The sequence below is a fragment of the Hypanus sabinus genome, chromosome 18, assembly GCF_030144855.1.
Source record: "Hypanus sabinus isolate sHypSab1 chromosome 18, sHypSab1.hap1, whole genome shotgun sequence".
Taxonomy (NCBI): domain Eukaryota; kingdom Metazoa; phylum Chordata; class Chondrichthyes; order Myliobatiformes; family Dasyatidae; genus Hypanus; species Hypanus sabinus.
This window is the reverse complement of record NC_082723.1, coordinates 68915964-68931500: the sequence shown is the minus strand read 5'-3', so window position 1 is coordinate 68931500 and position 15537 is coordinate 68915964. Positions and strand designations below refer to the sequence as shown.

Below are 15537 nucleotides of genomic sequence, written 5' to 3'. Positions count from 1 at the left end.
TGTGTAATCACCACCACTGGCACCTGTGCAATCACCACCACCGGCATCTGTGCAATCACCACCACCGGCACCTGTGCAATCACCACCACCGGCATCTGTGCAATCACCACCACCGGCACCTGTGCAATCACCACCACCGGCACCTGTGCAATCACCACCACTGGCTCCCGTGCAATCACCACCACCGGCTCCTGTGCAATCACCACCACCGGCATCTGTGCAATCACCACCACCGGCATCTGTGCAATCACCACCACCGGCTCCTGTGCAATCACCACCACCAGCTCCTGTGCAATCACCACCACCGGCTCCTGTGCAATCAGCACCACCGGCATCTGTGCAATCACCACCACCGGCTCCTGTGCAATCAACACCACCGGCTCCTGTGCAATCACCACCACCGTCTCCTGTGCAATCACCACCACCAGCTCCTGTGTAATCACCACCCCCGTCTCCTGTGTAATCACCACCACCGGCACCTGAGCAATCACAGCCGGTGCTACGTAGATCGCAGCGACAGATTCGACCACCTGATAGACTTAACCTGTAAGAAACTTCGCCACATGGGGACTCTCTTTTAAAACAAAGGGGGGGGGGTGAATGTGGTGAACTACATCTACCTGTCTGGACACGCCCCTGCTGACTGCTCCTGTGGCTCCTCCCACAGACCCCTGTATAAAGGCGATTGAGGCCTGAGCCCAGCCTCAGTCTCCAGGATGTAGTATGGTGGTCACTCACTGCTTGTTCCTTCTTCCAGTCAATAAAATTGATGCACCATCAATAACTCACTCTGAGACGTAAAGGCGAGATATCAATCAGGCCTCGATCGCCTTTATACGGGGGTCTGTGGGAGGAGCCACAGGAGCAGTCAGCAGGGGGCGCGTCCAGACAGACACATGTAGTTCACCACAAGGCCCAAAGGAGCTTGAGCAGGATTCCCTGAAGGTTAATTTGCAGGTTGAGTCAGTGGTGAGGAAGGCAAATACAATGTTAGCATTCATTTCAAGAGGATTAGAATATAAAAGCAAGGATGAAAGGACTTTATAAAGCACTGGTGAGGCCTCGCTGGGAGTATTGTGAGCAGCTTTGGGCCCCTTATCTTAGAATGGGTGGCTGAAACTGGAGAGGGTTCAAAGGGGGTTTATAAAAATTATTTCAAGATTGAGTGGCTTGTCATATGAAGAGTGTCTGATGGCTCTGGAATTCAGAAGAATGAGAGGTGACCTTATTGAAACCTATCAAGTGGTGAAAGACATTGATAGAGTGGATGTGGAGAGGATGTTTCCTATAGTGGGGGAGTCTAGGACCAAAGGACACAGATAGAGTGGATGTGGAGAGGATGTTTCCTATGGTGGGGGAGTCTAGGACCAGAGGACACAGATAGAGTGGATGTGGAGAGGATGTTTCCTACAGTGGGGGAGTCTAGGACCAAAGGACACAGATAGAGTGGATGTGGAGAGGATGTTTCCTATGGTGGGGGAGTCTAGGACCAGAGGACACAGATAGAGTGGATGTGGAGAGGATGTTTCCTATAGTGGGGGAGTTTAGGACCAGAGGACACAGATAGAGTGGATGTGGAGAGGATGTTTCCTATAGTGGGGGAGTCTAGGACCAAAGGACACAGATAGAGTGGATGTGGAGAGGATGTTTCCTATGGTGGGGGAGTCTAGGACCAGAGTACACAGATAGAGTGGATGTGGAGAGGATGTTTCCTATAGTGGGGGAGTCTAGGACCAGAGGACACAGATAGAGTGGATGTGGAGAGGATGTTTCCTATGGTGGGGGAGTCTTGGACCAGAGGGCACAGATAGAGTGGATGTGGAGAGGATGTTTCCTATAGTGGGGGAGTCTAGGACCAGAGGACACAGATAGAGTGGACGTGGAGAGGATGTTTCCTATAGTGGGGGAGTCTAGGACCAAAGGACACAGATAGAGTGGATGTGGAGAGGATGTTTCCTATGGTGGGGGAGTCTAGGACCAGAGGACACAGATAGAGTGGATGTGGAGAGGATGTTTCCTACAGTGGGGGAGTCTAGGACCAAAGGACACAGATAGAGTGGATGTGGAGAGGATGTTTCCTATGGTGGGGGAGTCTAGGACCAGAGGACACAGATAGAGTGGATGTGGAGAGGATGTTTCCTATAGTGGGGGAGTCTAGGACCAAAGGACACAGATAGAGTGGATGTGGAGAGGATGTTTCCTATGGTGGGGGAGTCTAGGACCAGAGTACACAGATAGAGTGGATGTGGAGAGGATGTTTCCTATAGTGGGGGAGTCTAGGACCAGAGGACACAGATAGAGTGGATGTGGAGAGGATGTTTCCTATGGTGGGGGAGTCTTGGACCAGAGGGCACAGATAGAGTGGATGTGGAGAGGATGTTTCCTATAGTGGGGGAGTCTAGGACCAGAGGACACAGATAGAGTGGACGTGGAGAGGATGTTTCCTATAGTGGGGGAGTCTAGGACCAGAGGGCACAGATAGAGTGGATGTGGAGAGGATGTTTCCTATAGTGGGGGAGTCTAGGACCAGAGGACACAGATAGAGTGGATGTGGAGAGGATGTTTCCTATGGTGGGGGAGTCTAGGACCAGAGGACACAGATAGAGTGGATGTGGAGAGGATGTTTCCTATGATGGGGGAGTCTAGGACCAGAGGACACAGATAGAGTGGATGTGGAGAGGATGTTTCCTATGATGGGAGAGTCTAAGACCAGAGGACACAGCCTCAGAATAGAGGGGCATACTTTTAGAACTGAGATGAGGAGGAATATCTTCAGCCAGAGAGTGGTGAATCTGTGGTATTCATTGCCAGGGGCAACTGTGGAGGCCAAATCTTCTTGTATATTTAAAGCAGAGATTGATAGATTCTTGACTGGTTGAGGCGTGAAGGGATACATGGGGAGAAGGCAGGAGATTGGGGCTGAGAGGAAAAATGAGTCAGCCACGATGAAATGGCAGAGCAGATTCGATGGGCCAAATGGCCTAATTCTGCTCCTAATGTTCTTATGACCGCCCTCCACCTGGATCTGTGAATGGCCCTCTTGGCCAGGCCCAGGAGCAGGCCGATGAGGAGATCCCTCTGAGCAACTGTCTCCCCAGATGAGTTAACAAGCTTCTTTCTTCAATAAAGAAATCATTTTTTAAACCAGAGCAAGCATTACAAAAAAATCTTATCAAACAGAATTAATATCTAAAATTCAACGTGTGTACTTCAGTTTGTTTGGAGTGTTTAAATATTAAATGCATTCCCAAGGACAGAAAGCAAGCATCGAAAAGAAATTCTTCAGCCATCCTGTAAATCTGTCAGGAGTCTGTTGGTTGCTTCGAAGTCCCAGCGGTGTGTCAGTAAATCACAGAAATCCTAACGCTGTGGCGGGCTGTGTCAGCTCTGTAAATCTGCTCGTGTGGGGTTTGAATAAAGCAGAGAATTCACCAGGAAGACTTCAATTACGCTGTAACACTGCACATCCCACGCTGAACAAGGTGGCAAGGAGAGTGGCCCAGATAAATCTCAGCAAGAGAATCAGGTTTATTATCACTGACAGATTGTACGGCAGAATCCAGGGAGGGGGTAGTGCCTCTGGTGAAGGGGCTTGTCGTACCCAATCTTGTATCTTTATTTATCGAGATACAGGCCTTTCCAGACCTTTAGGCCGCACCAGGCAACATCCTCCAATTTAACCCTAGCCTAATCACAGGACGATTTCCAGTGACCAACTAACCTACCAACCGGTCCGACCGAACTGTGAGAGGAAACTGGAGCACCTGGAGGAAAACCATGTGGTCACGGGGAGAACATACAAACTCCTTACAGGCACCTCTGGGCCCCACCGGACATTCAGCTCTCACCTGTGGCCCCAAGCGGCCGTTTGCCTGTGACAGCAGCCACACCCCGGTACACCGTTTCGACGGGGGGTGGGGGGGGCTAAGCCAGGAGAGGGCAGCTGCCAGGTCTTTTATCCCAGTGAGATAGGGACATGGCTGTCCTCACATGCAAAGTCAGAATCAACTTAAATATCAACGGCATATGTGGCAAAATTTGTTGCTTTTACGGCAGTAGGACAGACATACTTTATTGATCCCAAGGGAAATTGGGTTTTGTTACAGCCGCACCAACCAAGAATAGTGAAGAAATATAGCAATATAAAACCATAAATAATTATAATCATGCCAAGTGGAAATAAGTCCAGGACCAGCCTATTGGCTCAGGGTGTCTGACACTCCGAGGGAGGAGTTGTAAAGTTTGACGGCCACAGGCAGGAATGACTTCCTATGACGCTCAGTGTCGCATCTCGGTGGAATGAGTCATTCAGAAATCATATGGCAGAGAGGAAGAAGCTGTTCCTGAATCATTGAGTGTGTGTCTTCAGGCTCCTGTACCTCCTCCCTGATGGCAGAGGGGAAGAAGCTGTTCCTGAATCACTGAGTGTGTGTCTTCAGGCTTCTGTACCTCCTCCCTGATGGCAGAGGGGAAGAAGCTGTTCCTGAATCGCTGAGTGTGTGTCTTCAGGCTCCTGTACCTCCTCCCTGATGGCAGAGGGGAAGAAGCTGTTCCTGAATCGTTGAGTGTGTGTCTTCAGGCTCCTGTACCTCCTCCCTGATGGCAGAGGGGAAGAAGCTGTTCCTGAATCACTGAGTGTGTGTCTTCAGGCTCCTGTACCTCCTTCCTGATGGCAGAGGGGAAGAAGCTGTTCCTGAATCACTGAGTGTGTGTCTTCAGGCTCCTGTACCTCCTCCCTGATGGCAGAGGGGAAGAAGCTGTTCCTGAATCACTGAGTGTGTGTCTTCAGGCTCCTGTACCTCCTCCCTGATGGCAGAGGGGAAGAAGCTGTTCCTGAATCATTGAGTGTGTGTCTGCAGGCTCCTGTACCTCCTCCCTGATGGTAGAGGGGAAGAAGCTGTTCCTGAATCACTGAGTGTGTGTCTTCAGGCTCCTGTACCTCCTCCCTGATGGCAGAGGGGAAGAAGCTGTTCCTGAATCGTTGAGTGTGTGTCTTCAGGCTCCTGTACCTCCTCCCTGATGGTAGAGGGGAAGAAGCTGTTCCTGAATCACTGAGTGTGTGTCTTCAGGCTCCTGTACCTCCTCCCTGATGGTAGAGGGGAAGAAGCTGTTCCTGAATCACTGAGTGTGTGTCTTCAGGCTCCTGTACCTCCTCCCTGATGGCAGAGGGGAAGAAGCTGTTCCTGAATCATTGAGTGCGTCCCTTCAGGCTCCTGTACCTCCTTACCGATGGTAGCAATGAGAAGAGGGCATGATCTGGGTGATGGGGGTCCTTGATGTTGGATAACTCCTTTTTGAGGTTCCTTGAAGATGCCCTGGATGCAAAGGAGGCTCGTGCCCAAGTTGGAGATGATTGAGTTCACAATTTTCTGCAGCTTGCGCAGCAGACCCCTCCCCCCCACCCCCACACCAGACGGTGATGCGTCCAGTCGGAACGCTCTCCACGGTACGTCTGTAGAAATTTGCGAGTGTCTTTGGCGACAGACCAAATGCCCTCAAACAGGTTGGGAGGGTGAAATCTACAGTGAGATCCAGTTGCCAGGAAGGCGGTACTGCAACGCTCCATGGAGAGCGAAGGACAAGATAAGGTACAGAAGGTCTCACAGTCATTCAAGGAAGTCCCAGTTTGGATGACTATCTTGTGCTATTGAACCCGGACTTCAAAGGTCGAGAGAGTGGAACTGTCCCATTGCAAGGGCTTTTCCACTTTTAAAACTCTCCCACACAGGTCTCCCGTCAGTGTCAGACACAACGGACAGCCAAAAACATTACAGTACGATACATAAAATGTACTAAGATTGATGTTAATAAACATATCTATAGATTGCTTTTCATACAATGTAGTTCAGTGATTTACTGTGGGATAAAGTTCAAACATAAAAATAAAAGGATGTTCATTAAAAGCAAGGTTAAGTAAATAGGTTTTGAGCTGCTGTTTAAAGTGTCAAAGGAGTCTGCATCCCTTTTAGTTTTAGGTATTGAATTTCACAGTAATTCTAAAGAACTGATCTGCCAGTTACCTCCTGAGAGAGATTGTTTAAATTTAAGAGTCCAGCAGAAGACCTGAGAGCTGAAGTGGGACTAATAAGAAAACAGATATCCATCCAGGCGATGCTCCCCACCCTCGAGGTGGAGGAACAATACCTTATATTGTACCTGGTTAGCTTCCAACCTGATGGCATGAATATCGATTTCTCTGTCTGGTAAAACAAAATTCTCCCCTTCCCCTCTTCCCCACTCTGATCTTTTACCTCTTCTCACCTCTCCGTGGGTCCCCTCCTCCTTCCCTTTCTCCGATGGTTCACTCTCCTCTCCTATCAGATTCCTTCCTCTCTAGCCCCTGACCTTTCCCACCCACCTGGCCTCACTATCTCGTTCCAGCTAGCCTCCTTCCCCTCCCCCCCAGCTTTTTTATTCTCCATCTTCCTTCTCAGTCCTGAAGAAGGGTCTTGGCCAAATTTTGACCATTTACAACCCTTGTTCTTGATGTTTATTGCTTATTCATTAATTAGTATTATTTTTCTCCCTTTGCATTTGCGCAGTCTGTTATCTTTGGCACACTGGCTGCTTGTCTGTCCAGTCAGGTGTGGACTTTCATTGGTTCCAGTGTGTTCCTTTGTATTTAGTGAGAATGAATCTCAGATCTGTATATGGTGACATGTATTTACCTGGATAACAAATTAACTTTGAACTTTGATAATAAGAAATATAAATATTTAAAACATTAAATCAATAATGCAAATAGAGATCAAAAATAGTGAGACAGTGTTTATGTCTTCTTTGTCCATTTAGAAACCCGAATTGGACAGGCAGCTGACTGGAAATTGAACGGGGGAATATGCACCATGTGGACTGTAGTTCAAAGTTCAAAGTTAATTTTATTATCAAGGTACATCTCTGTCACCACATACAACCCCGAGATTCATTTTCCTGTGGGCAGACTCAGCAAATCTGTAGACTAGCAACTATAACAGGATCAGTGAAAGATCAACCAGAGTGCAGAAGACAACAAACTGCAAATGCAAACATAAATAAATAGCAATAAATAACAAGAACATGAGATAACTAGATAAAGAATCCTAAAAATAAAATAGTTGGTTGTGGGAACCTCTGTAGTTACCCTCTTTTGTTCAAGAGCCTGATGGCTGAGGGGTAGTAACTGTTCTTGAACCTGGTGGTGTGAGTCCTGAAGATCTTGTACCTTCTACCTGATGGCAGCAGTGAGAAGAGAGCATACCCTGAGTGATGAGGATCTTTGATGATGGATGCTGCTTTGCTATGACAGCGTTTCATGTAGATGTGCTCAATGGTGGGGATGGCTTTACCTGTGATGTACTGGGCCAAATCCACTACTCTACCTATTGTAGGATTTTCTGTACAAGGGCATTGGTGTTTCCACACTAGGCTGTGACGTAGCTGGTCAATATAATCTCCACTGCATATTATAGGAGTTTGTCAAAGTTTCTGATGTCATGCCGAATATCTGTTGTGCTTTCTTTGCATATTACATGTGTATAATGGATCCCATGTAGTGCCTGTAGAACACTCGGATACAGTCTTGTGAAGGATGCTTCAGAAGACCAGGTCTCCGTCGACACGGAATGGGGGGGTATGGACCATGTGGACAGTAGTTCACATTGTAGTGCCTGCAGAACACTCGGATACAGTCTTGTGAAGGATGCTTCAGAAGACCAGGTCTCCGTCGACACAGAATGGGGGGGTATGGACCATGTGGACAGTAGTTCACATTGTAGTGCCTGCAGAACACTCGGATACAGTCTTGTGAAGGATGCTTCAGAAGACCAGGTCTCCGTCGACACGGAATGGGGGGGTATGGACCATGTGGACAGTAGTTCACATTGTAGTGCCTGCAGAACACTCGGATACAGTCTTGTGAAGGATGCTTCAGAAGACCAGGTCTCCGTCGACACGGAATGGGGGGGTATGGACCATGTGGACAGTAGTTCACATTGTAGTGCCTGCAGAACACTCGGATACAGTCTTGTGAAGGATGCTTCAGAAGACCAGGTCTCTGTGGCTGTTATTTTAGAGTACTGATGAGATTTCAAATTTCTACAGATGTATTGTGGAGAATATTCCAACTGATATGGAGTGGCTGCCGAACAGGAACGAGAAGGAGCTGCAGAAAGTTGTGAACTCTGTTAGTTCCATCACGGGCACGAGCCTTCCCAGCATCGAGGACGTCTTCAAAGGGTGACGCCTCAAAAAGGCTGCATCTATCATGAAGGACCCCATCACCAACGGCGTGCCTCCTGTGGCAGTCAAGGAGACGGTGGCCAGACTGTCAGAATGAACTGAAATAGGTGGCAGACGGAGCGAAGGTGATCGGCAGGCTTCAGGGCCCTGGAAGTGAAAAGCTCTGAGGATCTCTCCTGGGACCAACACGTCAACATAGTCACAAACAGGCCCGACAGCAGCTGTATTTCTGAGGAGATTTGGTCTGTCACCAAAGACACTCGCAAATTTCTACAGATGTACTGTGGAGAGCATTCTGACTGGCTGCATCAACATCTGGTATGGGCGGGGGCTACAACATAGGATTGAAGTAAGCTGCAGAGAGTTGTAAACTCAGCCAGCTCCATCACAGGCACCAGTCTCCGTAGGATCCAGAACATCAAGGAGTGATGCCTCAAAAAAAAATGATGTCCATCATCAGCGACCTTCACCGCCCAGGACGTGCCCACTTCTCATTGCTCCCATCAGGGCGGAGGTACACACACTCAACGATTCAAAAGCAGCTTCTTCCCCTCCGCCATCTGATTTCTGAATGGACAATTAACCCATGAACACCACCTCAGTCATTTATTTACTGAGATTCAGTGCGCCCCTTCGAGCTGCACTGCTCGGCAATCCCCCGATTTAACCCAAGCCTAATCATGAGACAATTTACATTGACCAATTAACCTACCAACTGGTACGTCTTCGGATTGTAGGAGGAAACCAGAGCACCCGGAGGAAACCCACACGGTCTTAAGCAGAACGTCCAAACTCCTTACAGACAGCGGCAGGATTCCCTCTCTTTGCGTGCTACTTATTTCAGTTAATTTTCTCTTTTTATATATATACTTCTGGTTGTGATTTATAATTTATATTATCATGTACTGCTTTGGCGTGCTGCTGCAAGACGACAAATTTCACAGCATGTGCCAGCGTTTATAAACCTGATTCTGATTCCAATCTACGTCAGGTCTCACTGACGGAAAGGAGGCTGCAGGAGTTTCAAACTCAGTCAGCTCCACCATGGGTCAGTGGTCCTCCCTCCACTGAGGACAGCTTCAAACGGCAATGCCTCAAAAAGGCAACACCCATCATTAAGGATCCCCATCACCCGGGACAAACCCTCTTCTCACTGCTACCACCAGAAAGCAAGTACTAAAGCTTTTAGCCACACTTTCAACGATTCAGGAACAGCTTCTTCCCCTCTGCCATCAGGGAGGAGGTACAGGAGTCTGAAGACACACACTCAACGATTCAGGAACAGCTTCTTCCCCTCTGCCATCCGATTTCCGAATGGACATTGAACCCATGAACACTACCTCACCACTTTGCCCTCTCTTTTTACACTATTTATTGTTTGTATTTCTTATTGTAACTTACAACAATTTTGATGTATTGCACTGTACTGCTACCAGAAGTGACAGATTTCACAATATAAGTCAGCGATAATAAATCTCTTTCTGATTCTACAACAACCAAAGCCAGGCAGGAATCCACAGGATGTGGACATAACCATCAGGTGGGAGAACCCAGTGTCCAACTGGAGGGATGTATGCAAGGACAGAGGGTCAGGCTGGTGGGCTGGGAGATGCTGCAGAAGGGGAGTGAGAGCGGGAAGCCGGAGGCGGGACGTACTCACCAGCCGACGTTGAATTCCACATGAGCATCGAAGAAGCCGACCACTGGGGCTGTTGCCACCTTCCAGCCCTGGATCCGGGCCCGGATCAGCCCCTCCCGCTTGCTGTTCCGCACAATCTTCACCAGGCCGGGGTACCTCTTGTGGATGTACTGATCCAGGTTAAACTTCAGCTCCACTGAATGGCACAGGGAGTTCACTCATTCAGCAGAGCAAAGCAACACCCACCTTCCTCAGACCCTCCATTCAATCCAGCCCGCCTCCCGCCAGACCCCGTCAAAGTCTGCCCGCCAGACCCCGTCAAAGTCTGCCCGCCAGACTCACCGTTGCTGCCTCTCCTACAGACATCCCGTCACTATCACCCCACGACGGACTCCCCATCGGCACATCCCTCCCGTCGGACTCCCCGTCTCCATCCCCCCGCCAGACTCCCCATCGGCACATCCATCCCGTCGGACTCCCCGTCTCCATCCCCCCGCCCCGCCGGACTCCCCGTCTCCATTCCCCCGCCGTACTCCCCGTCTCCATCCCCACGCCAGACTCCCCATCGGCACATCCATCCCGTCGGACTCCCCGTCACCATCCCCCGCCAGACTCCCCGTCTCCATTCCCCCCCCCCCCGTCGGACTCCCCGTCTCCATCCCCTGCCAGACTCCCTGTCTCCATTCCCCCCCCCCGTCGGACTCCCCGTCTCCATCCCCCCCGCCAGACTCCCCATTGGCACATCCCTCCCGTTGGACTCCCCGTCTCCATCCCCTCCCCCCGTCGGACTCCCCGTCTCTATCCCCCCGCCAGACTCCCCATTGGCACATCCGTCCCGTTGGACTCCCCGTCTCCATCCCCTCCCCCCGTCGGACTCCCCGTCTCTATCCCCTGCCAGACTCCCTGTCTCCATTCCCCCCCCCCCCGCCGGACTCCCCGTCTCCATTCCCCCGCCGGACTCCCCGTCTCCATTCCCCCGCCAGACTCCCCATTGGCACATCCGTCCCGTTGGACTCCCCGTCTCCATCCCCTCCCCCCGTCGGACTCCCCGTCTCTATCCCCCCGCCGGACTCCCCGTCTCCATTCCCCCGCCGGACTCCCCGTCTCCATCCCCCCACCGGACTCCCCGTCTCCATCCCCCCTCCCCCGTCGGATTCCCCGTCTCTATCCCCTTGCCAGACTCCCCATCGGCACATCCATCCCGTCGGACTCCCCGTCTCCATTCCCCCCCCCCGTCGGACTCCCCGTCTCCATCCCCCCCCCCCCCCGTCGGACTCCCCGTCTCTATCCCCCCGCCGGACTCCCCGTCTCCATTCCCCCGCCGGACTCCCCGTCTCCATCCCCCCGCCGGACTCCCCGTCTCCATTCCCCCGCCGGACTCCCCGTCTCCATTCCCCCGCCGGACTCCCCGTCTCCATCCCCCCACCGGACTCCCCGTCGCTATCCCCCCCCGGGAATCCCCGTCTCCATCCCCCCCGCCAGACCCCCCATCTCCATCCCCCCCACCAGACTCCCCGTCTCCATCCCCCCACCGGACTCCCCATCGCCATCCCCCCCCGGGAATCCCCGTCTCCATCCCCCCGCCGGACTCCCCGTCTCCATCCCCCCACCAGACTCCCCATCTCCATCCTCCTGCCAGACTCCCCGTCTCTATCCCCCCACCAGACTCCCCGTCTCTATCCCCCCACCAGACTCCCCGTCTCCATCCCCCCCCAGAATCCCCATCTCCATCCACCCCCACCGGACTCCCCGTCTCCATCCCCCCCCGGAATCCCCGTCTCCATCCACCCCCCCCGGAATCCCCGTCTCCATCCCCCCACCGGACTCCCCATCTCCATCCTCCTGCCAGACTCCCCGTCTCTATCCCCCCACCAGACTCCCCGTCTCTATCCCCCCACCGGACTCCCCGTCTCCATCCCCCCGCCGGACTCCCCGTCTCCATCCTCCTGCCAGACTCCCCGCCTCATCCCCCCACCGGACTCCCCATCTCCATCCTCCTGCCAGACTCCCCGTCTCTATCCCCCCACCAGACTCCCCGTCTCTATCCCCCCACCAGACTCCCCGTCTCTATCCCCCCACCAGACTCCCCGTCTCTATCCCCCCACCAGACTCCCCGTCTCCATCCCCCCGCCGCACTCCCCGTCTCTATCCCCCCACCGGACTCCCCGTCTCCATCCCCCCACCGGACTCCCCGTCTCTATCCCCCCACCGGACTCCCCGTCTCCATCCCCCCACCGGACTCCCCGTCTCCATCCCCCCACCGGACTCCCCGTCTCTATCCCCCCACCGGACTCCCCGTCTCCATCCCCCCACCGGACTCCCCGTCTCCATCCCCCCGCCGCACTCCCCGTCTCCATCCCCCCACCGGACTCCCCGTCTCCATCCTCCTGCCAGACTCCCCGTCTCTATCCCCCCACCAGACTCCCCGTCTCTATCCCCCCACCAGACTCCCCGTCTCTATCCCCCCACCAGACTCCCCGTCTCTATCCCCCCACCAGACTCCCCATCTCCATCCCCCCCCCCGGAATCCCTGTCTCCATCCCCCCCCACCGGACTCCCCGTCTCCATCCCCCCCGGGAATCCCTGTCTCCATCCCCCCGCCGGACCCCCCATCTCTATCCCCCCGCCGGACCCCCCATCTCCATCCCCCCGCCGGACTCCCCGTCTCTACCCCCCCCGCCAGACTCCCCATCTCCATCCCCCTGCCAGACTCCCTGTCTATCCCCCCACCAGACTCCGCGTCTCCATCCCCCCCACCAGACTCCCCGTCTCTACCCCCCCGCCAGACTCCCCATCTCCATCCCCCCGCCGGACCCACCTTCTCCATCCCCCCCCTCCACCGGACTCCCCGTCTCTATCCCCCCCCGCCGGACTCCCCGTCTCCATCCCCCCCCGCCAGACTCCCATTCACCACATCCCTCCCGCCAGACTCCACGTCTCCATCCCCACCCCCAGACTCCCCGTCTCCATCCCCCCGCTGGACTCCCCGTCTCCATCCCCCCGCCAGACTCCCCATCTCCATCCCCCTGCCGGACTCCCCATCTCCATCCCCCCACCAGACTCCCCGCCTCATCCCCCCACCGGACTCCCCGTCTCTGTCCCCCTGCCAGACTCCCCATCTCCATCCCCCCACCAGACTCCCCGCCTCATCCCCCCACCGGACTCCCCATCTCCATCCCCTGCCTGACTCCCCGTCTCTATCCCCCCGCCAGACTCCCCGTCTCTATCCCCCCACCGGACTCCCCGTCTCCATCCCCCTGCCAGACTCCCCATCTCTATCCCCCCACCAGACTCCCTGTCTCCATCACCCCACTGCCGGACTCCCCGTCTCTATCCCCCCGCCACACTCCCCATCTCCATTCCCCCCCGCCAGACTCCCATTCACCACATCCCTCCCGTCGGACTCCCCGTCTCCATCCCCCTGCCGGACTCCCCGTCTCCATTCCCCCCTGCCAGACTCCCATTCACCACATCCCTCCCGCCAGACTCCCCAACTCCATTCCCCCCCCGCCAGACTCCCATTCACCACATCCCTCCCACCAGACTCCCCGTCTCCATCCCCCCGCCGGACTCCCCGTCTCCATCCCCCTGCCAGACTCCCCATCTCCATCCCCCCACCAGACTCCCCGCCTCATCCCCCCACCGGACTCCCCGTCTCCATCCCCCCGCCGGACTCCCCGTCTCCATCCCCCTGCCAGACTCCCCATCTCCATCCCCCCACCAGACTCCCCGCCTCATCCCCCCACCGGACTCCCCGTCTCCATCCCCCCGCCGGACTCCCCGTCTCCATCCCCCTGCCGGACTCCCCATCTCCATCCCCCCACCAGACTCCCCGCCTCATCCCCCCACCGGACTCCCCGTCTCTGCCCCCCTGCCAGAATCCCCATCTCCATCCCCTGCCTGACTCCCCGTCTCTATCCCCCCACCGGACTCCCCATCTCCATCCCCCTGCCAGACTCCCCATCTCTATCCCTCCACCAGACTCCCTGTCTCCATCACCCCCCCGCCGCACTCCCCGTCTCCATCCCCCCGCCAGACTCCCCATCTCCATCCCCCCCACCAGACTCCCCGTCTCTATCCCCCCCGCCGGACTCCCCGTCTCCATCCCCCCACCAGACTCCCCGTCTCCATCCCCCCCCCCGCCAGACTCCCTGTCTCCATCCCCCCGCCGGACTCCCCGTCTCCATCCCCCCACCAGACTCCCCGTCTCCATCCCCCCCCACCGGACTCCCCGTCTCCATCCCCCCGCCAGACTCCCCATCTCCATCCCCCCCACCAGACTCCCCGTCTCTATCCCCCCCGCCGGACTCCCCGTCTCCATCCCCCCACCAGACTCCCTGTCTCCATCCCCCCCCCCGCCAGACTCCCTGTCTCCATCCCCCCGCCGGACTCCCCGTCTCCATCCCCCCACCAGACTCCCCGTCTCCATCCCCCCCCACCGGACTCCCCGTCTCCATCCCCCCGCCAGACTCCCCATCTCCATTCCCCCCCGCCAGACTCCCCATCACCACATCCCCCCCGCCGGACTCCCCGTCTCCATCCCCCCACCGGACTCCCCGTCTCCATCCCCCCCCCACCAGACTCTCCGTCTCCATCCCCCCGCCGGACTCCCCGTCTCCATCCCCCCACCAGACTGCCCGTCTCCATCCCCCCCCCCCACCGGACTCCCCGTCTCCATCTCCCCACCGGACTCCCCGTCTCCATCCCCCCGCCAGACTCCCCGTCTCCATCCCCCCACCGGACTCCCCGTCGCCACATCCCTCCCAGACATCCCATCGGCACATTCCTTCTAGAACACCATCGCCTCGTCCCCGCCAAACTTTCCCTCGCTGCCTCCCCAGCAGACGCCCCATTGTTGTCTCCACACGAGGCTTCCTGTCGCTGCCTCCCTGCTAGACTCTGAGTCTCTGTTCCGGACTGCCCGGCCCCGTCTCCCCACATCTGGCAGAAATGGACAAAGTTGGCCGGTCCTGTACAGGGAGCTCTGCGGTAAGGCATGTTGTCCTTACCATTGTCACTGTTGTCGTCAACGAGAATGATTTCCTTCAGCAGGTGAGGGGGCGTGTGGTTCACCACGCTGTGCACCGAGCGAAGGATGACGGAGAGCGCCTCGTTCACGAAGATGAAGACGACAGCGATCTGCGGGAGCTTGGGCAGGTAGGTCATCTGTCGGCATCTTAAAGCAAGAACAAGGAGCCGGTGAGCAGCTACAGCGTCTGGTTAAAGACTCGAGTTCATAACCGCGACGACATACTGGTCAGAGCAACGCTATTACAGCTCAGGTGTTCGGAGTTCAGCGTTCAACTCCAGCGCTATCTGTGAGCAGTTTGTACTTGCAATAACGAGGAAGGCTTGCCAGGGACTTTACTTTTTGAGAAGGTTAAGCAAGTCCATTTTCTTAAGCTTCTGCAGATGTAACTATTGAAAGTATCCTGGCTGGTTGCATCATGGTCTGGCATTGGGGTTCCTGACCCTTGTTATGCCCTTGGCCCCAACCATTAACCCAAGGGGCCCATGGACCCCAGGATGGGAACCACTAGCCTCTCGTACGACAGTTCAAATATGGAGGAACGCTTAGAAGCTGCAGAGATTAGGCTGAATCAAGGCGGTGGGGTCCAGGCCCCAGAACATATCGACTGAACGTGATGTTTAGAGGATGATTTAAACACAGTGCCTAACTG

At 55.1% G+C, this 15537-nt stretch overlaps 1 protein-coding gene across 1 annotated transcript in view; it reads right to left on the bottom strand.

The window, feature by feature from the left end:
• galnt9 (polypeptide N-acetylgalactosaminyltransferase 9) overlaps positions 1–15537 on the bottom strand; it is a 251445-nt gene that overhangs the window by 180504 nt on the left and 55404 nt on the right. Inside the window, 2 exon segments of the mRNA XM_059994615.1 lie at positions 9878–10052; positions 14866–15032. Of these exon segments, the coding sequence (XP_059850598.1) occupies positions 9878–10052; positions 14866–15032 (342 nt within the window).